Source organism: Prunus persica, chromosome G2, assembly GCF_000346465.2.
Source record: "Prunus persica cultivar Lovell chromosome G2, Prunus_persica_NCBIv2, whole genome shotgun sequence".
Taxonomy (NCBI): Eukaryota; Viridiplantae; Streptophyta; class Magnoliopsida; order Rosales; family Rosaceae; genus Prunus; species Prunus persica.
Genome location: NC_034010.1, coordinates 10,790,888 through 10,796,417, shown reverse-complemented (window position 1 = coordinate 10,796,417; position 5,530 = coordinate 10,790,888). Strand labels below are relative to the sequence as shown.

Below are 5,530 nucleotides of genomic sequence, written 5' to 3'. Positions count from 1 at the left end.
TACCTCTCTCTCTCTCTCTCTCTCTCTCGGGACCCGCAAAAAAGTAAACGAAAAGCCCCAAAAAGTTTCGTCTCTTCCTTTTATATAAACTCCTCACTCCCTTCCCCATTTCTTCTCACTCCAATACCAAAACCCAGTTCCCAACACCTTCTTCAATCTTCTTTCAACCCCAAACCTCAATGGAGATCAGCGGCTATGTTCCTCATGGGCCCTCCTCCTCCTTCTCAAGCTTCCGCGCCTATCTCAGGGCTCTAGCCCAGACTCCGGCACGCCTTGCTCGCCGGGCCCGGTCCGTCTCCACCTCCTACGATGAAATGAGCGGCGTCCGCGCCCGCTCGGGTTCCGATATGCAGAAGACCCTCCGCTGGTTCGACCTCGTCGGCCTGGGCGTCGGCGGCATGGTCGGCGCCGGCGTCTTCGTCACCACCGGCCACGCCAGCCGTCTCTACGCAGGCCCAGCCATCGTCATCTCCTACGCCATTGCCGGCCTCTGCGCTCTCCTCTCCGCCTTCTGCTACACCGAGTTCGCCGTGGACATGCCGGTCGCCGGCGGTGCCTTCAGCTACCTTCGCGTCACCTTCGGTAAACTTATCACTGCTCCATTCGATTTTTCTTTTATTTTTAAATTATTATTTCTCTGTCTGTAATTAATTTGGTTATTTTTTTCTCCTTTTTCAGGCGAATTTTCGGCGTTTTTGACGGGCGCAAACCTGGTGATGGACTACGTGATGTCAAACGCCGCCGTTTCGAGGGGCTTCACCGCCTACTTAGGCACCGCAATCGGGGTCCCTGCCGCTAAATGGCGGTTCACGCTCTCCGCGCTCCCTGACGGCTTCAATCAAATCGACGTTGTTGCGGTTGTTGTCGTTTTAACAATCACTCTCATCATCTGCTACAGGTATAAAAAAAAACTAATAATTTCGTCACTTAATTTCACTTCAAATCTTTTTTTTTTCTTTTTATGATTAATAATAATTTTTTATGTTTGATAGTACAAGGGAGAGCTCGGTGTTGAATATGGTATTGACGGCGGTGCATATAATATTCATAATGTTCATGGTCATACTCGGCTTCTGCACAGGGGACTGGAAAAACTTCACCGAACCGGCCGACCCGGCCCACCGGGCTGGGTTTTTCCCGAACGGGGTTTCAGGCGTGTTCAACGGGGCCAGCATGGTTTACCTCAGCTACATCGGCTATGACGCCGTATCGACGATGGCCGAGGAGGTCAAGAACCCGGTGAAGGACATCCCTATCGGCGTCTCGGGCTCCGTTTTGCTCGTCACCGTCTTGTATTGCTTAATGGCGGCCTCCATGTCGATGCTCCTTCCGTACGACTTGATCGACCCGGAGGCGCCGTTTTCGGCGGCGTTTCGAGGCAAGTGGGAATCGAACCTGATCGGTGCCGGGGCCAGCTTCGGGATTCTTACATCACTGCTGGTGGCAATGCTGGGCCAGGCCCGTTACATGTGTGTTCTCGGACGGTCCAGCGTGGTCCCCGTCTGGTTCGCTAGGGTCCACCCCAAGACATCCACGCCTGTCAACGCATCCGCGTTTCTCGGTACGTTACTTATTATCCAATAATTTCTTCTTTTTTTTTTTTGGTTGTGCTTGATAAAAAGATTAAAGAAAATGAGGTCACCAATTCGATAACCCTAGAATTTATTATCAGTACAAAATACTATTATAACGGCTTCGTTTTGAGCAATGAGATAATTTAACTGATCTCAGTGAGCTTTTCTTTTAAAATTTGTTGGGTTTCAGGGCTTTGTGAATGTGCATATGCGTGCAATGCGTGGATTAGTCAAGTGCACACACATTGCCCAATGTCCTTGTTTGTTGTGGTTTGGTTGGTGCTTTGAGCTAAATCTGTTGTGGGGACCACTGGAACCGTTTCTGTTTGGTCTGGACTGTTTTTGTGTTCTATCTTTATAATAAAGGTGGAACTCATCAATACAACGAGTCTCGAAGTAATCTATAAATGTGATCTTCCTACCCTTAGCATTTTGTTTATGCTAGTAAGGTATTTGTGAACTTGTAGCTTTTAATTCCTATTATTAGGACTGGCTAATGGGATTTATTATTGTGAGGTCTGCTTGTCAGCAGTTGATTGGTGTTGAGTATTAGTGGGTGGCTCGTGCACACGTAGAGGATTAGTAGCAGTTGATTAGTGTAGATCCTATAGTGAGTCCTCCATAAATCAATGGTTGAGAGTTGCGTGGGCCACTTAACTCAAATCCTAATTATAATTATAATTATAATGGGGATTCACAGTTTTGTCACCGACAAAGCCAAGGTGAAAAGGAAAAAGAGCACTACTTCTGTCCACTAGTGACTCAAATGCAGGTTGTGTTTATCTAATTTGAGGATGCCCTGATCCAATTGTTACCATTTATTCATTTTAACGATTATAGGGTAATTTATGATTTTAGGTAGTGTTCATGAAATGATAGGATCAGTCGCCCACACTTTTCTTTCTTCATTCCAATACTTAAATCATTAAGTTCTTAAGTTTTATTATTGTGATAGAAAAGTTGTCCAACTTAATACTTAACTCTAGAACATCTATGCACACACCCCAACCACTCTTCATATTAAGTTTTAGAAAAGACAAACTCATTTACACTGTATTGCCAGATTACTCTTTTTTTTCAATTTAAGAAACCTACTACACTGTCATCTTCTCTTCACAAACCCTAAATATGGCAAATCATAATCAAACAAACATATCAGAAATAATAATAAAATCATAATCATAATTAAAGAAACAAAATTTGAGGGGGAAAAAAAAAAAACCAGACCTTGACTGCGAAGTAAAGAAATAGTGCCTACCTATGCCTTTGATTGATATATATCTGGCCTAAATTTTTTTAAAAATAATAACAATAAAATAATGCTGCTACACATTTGACAATAATGTTTTTATCTCTTTAAGTAATGTGAGGTTAAGGTGAATTTAGAGTGGTGAGGGGCAAGATAGTGGGGTGTAGGGTGTGAGGTTGATGAGTTTTATTTTATTTTATGTGTGTATTTAGGGGTGATTTGGGAAGATAGTGGGGTTTTCTTAAAAATTGTGAAAATTTGAATTAGAACATGAGGTGAACAAAGAGAAGTGCGAGGTTTAAATAAAAAAACTCTCTTAAATATTACATGTACGGTGCTAGGAGTGACCCTAAACCCTAAACGAGTATAGGAAGTTAAATTTTCTTAGGTGAAAATTCTTTTTAGTGACTTTAGTGCAATGGGCGTATCATATCCATCATCCAATTATCTAAAGAGTAGGAGAGTTGAGATTGAGAAAAGCTATATCTACAATCACAAGCTGTAAAGGACAATATCTTGTAGCATACTTACTTGATAGTTGCCTTTCGCAGCCTTTATCAGGTTCATGGGCTTTCTGACTTTAGCATCATCATCTCCACCTGTCGCTTTCATGTTCGATTTTCAAGTCGTAGGAGATCTTAATTTCATGGCACAAGTGGCGTAGATTGGTCCTCCTACCATCCTAAATTTTGCTCTAGATAAAGATCCCTTCATTTGCAGCCATTGATTGAAAATGACTTTTCCTCACAAGCTTTCTCTCGCCTGTCAAACTTCATATAAATGGCTAGGCCACTCACTCAATTCTAGTTTGGCTCATATTCTATCCACCCAAATACCATGCGTGCTTATTAATTTCACATCTATGTGACATTTATGCTTTTGTGGGTGCTTTTGATTTCCCACCATCTCTTGTTTTTATGCCGTAAAAAAAAAATCATAAAATTGACAAAAAAATAATTTGCACGCCTAGAAAAAGTCTCTGCCATGTGTTTTTTCTTATGTTATATTTTTTTGTTGATTTTTCTTACATTTGCTCTAAACATATACGTGCCTTTCAGGTATCTTGACGGCGGCTATTGCCCTTTTTACTGACCTAAATGTCCTACTCAACCTTGTATCCATCGGCACACTCTTCGTTTTCTACATGGTGGCCAATGCTGTTATTTTCAGGCGTTACGTCGTTGTGGGTACAACCAATCCGCGGCCGACATTGTCATTCCTGTGCTCATTTTCCCTCACCTCCATTATCTTCTCCTTCATTTGGCAATTCATGCCACCTGGGAAGCTCAAGGCCTTCATGCTTTGTGTTACCGCAGCAATCGCGATTTCAATGTTACAAATCTTCCATTGCATGGTTCCACAAGTACGAAAGCCCGAGTTTTGGGGTGTCCCCTTGATGCCATGGCTGCCATCCATCTCCATCTTCTTGAACATATTTTTGTTGGGGTCTTTGGATAGGCCATCCTATATTAGATTTGGGGTCTTTTCAGCTGTTGCGGTGCTTGTATATGTTTTCTATAGCGTTCACGCTAGCTTTGATGCTGAAAGAAGTGGGTCTCTCAGTCAAAAGAATGGTGAAATTCACAAAGAATCAGCACAAGAAGAAAGTAATGATCCCCGTCTCGCAGTGTAGAAATAATAAGTTGCTTTGTTTATTTAGTCATTGACTTGGAATGGTGAGGTTGGTGGAACAAAAAAGCGGGGAACAAGAAGAAGAAAAGAATATTGCGGTTAGACTAGTACAGTTGCATCTTTTTGCCCAAGTAACAAAATGTATAGTTGGTACTTGAAAAGCAGGCCTTAGGTTAATATTCCTTTAATTATACACTAGGTGATGTAATCCAACAAACTTTATGGTTGGATGTTGACCTCAATAGTGGTGACTTGAGAAAGAAAGAGAGCATTAGAAATGCAAAGCAGAAAAATCCCTTTTCTCTCTCTCTCTCTCTCTCTCTCTCTCTCTCTCTCTCTCTCTCTCCTTTTAAGTTCTAACCTTGTTTTTCTACTGAATGTTAGTGTTACATTTGACTAGAGGGTCATCCTCTACAAACTAAAATGCAGAAATATGTGTAATTACTTATTTTATTGAGTGATGAAATATTTTGTGCCGGGGGGGAAGGTTACCATTCCTCCCCCACCCCCCTTCTCCTTTTTATGTGAAAAGACATATTGTCATCTCAAGTCGTTGAGATTACCATCGTTGATGTTCTTTCCTCTCTCGGTTTTGCATTGAAAACCACCGACCATCGATTTTAGGGAGATTAGTGGACGATTTTCGAACCTAAGTGCCATTTGGTGGACGATTTTTGACTACCGGTGTGAATTGGTTCAGTTGCCTATCCCTAGGAGAGATTAGTGGGGAGGCAAAAAAAAAAAAAAAAGGTTAAAAATGGTGAGTTGGGACTAAGTGGGTTAGGCTAAAAAACTGCCAGAATCGTTCAAACATGCTAAACCAAATCAAGCCAAGTGGTTTGATTCGATTTTGGCACTAAAAATGTATATTCCTCGGTGGGCTCGAAACAGACCGTATAGAGTTTGGTTCGGCCTACATAGAAACTGCCAAAATCAAATGAAATTGTCTATATTAAATTTAGGGAGTTGATTTTCCCACTCCTCTTTTGTTTACACTCCCTAGAAAATATTGTTAGTATGTTAGAGAGTTGAAAATAAAAATGGTGGTTTTAGTGTTTGCGTTATATGTGCTTTT

General features: G+C 41.7%; 1 protein-coding gene across 2 annotated transcripts; it reads left to right on the top strand.

The window, feature by feature from the left end:
- On the top strand, nt 1–4,976 carry LOC18781522 (cationic amino acid transporter 6, chloroplastic). Of its 2 annotated transcripts, none has more exons than XM_020558596.1 (4): nt 1–582; nt 679–898; nt 993–1,561; nt 1,765–2,089. In XM_020558596.1, the coding sequence occupies exons 1-4, from the start codon at nt 180–182 to the stop codon at nt 1,860–1,862; spliced, it is 1,290 nt and encodes a 429-aa protein (XP_020414185.1). In that variant the 5' UTR covers nt 1–179; the 3' UTR covers nt 1,863–2,089. The 2 variants fall into 2 exon arrangements, with proteins under 2 accessions (XP_020414185.1, XP_007214662.1); XM_007214600.2 differs by lacking the exon at nt 1,765–2,089 and adding an exon at nt 3,882–4,976 and having other exon boundaries at nt 33–582.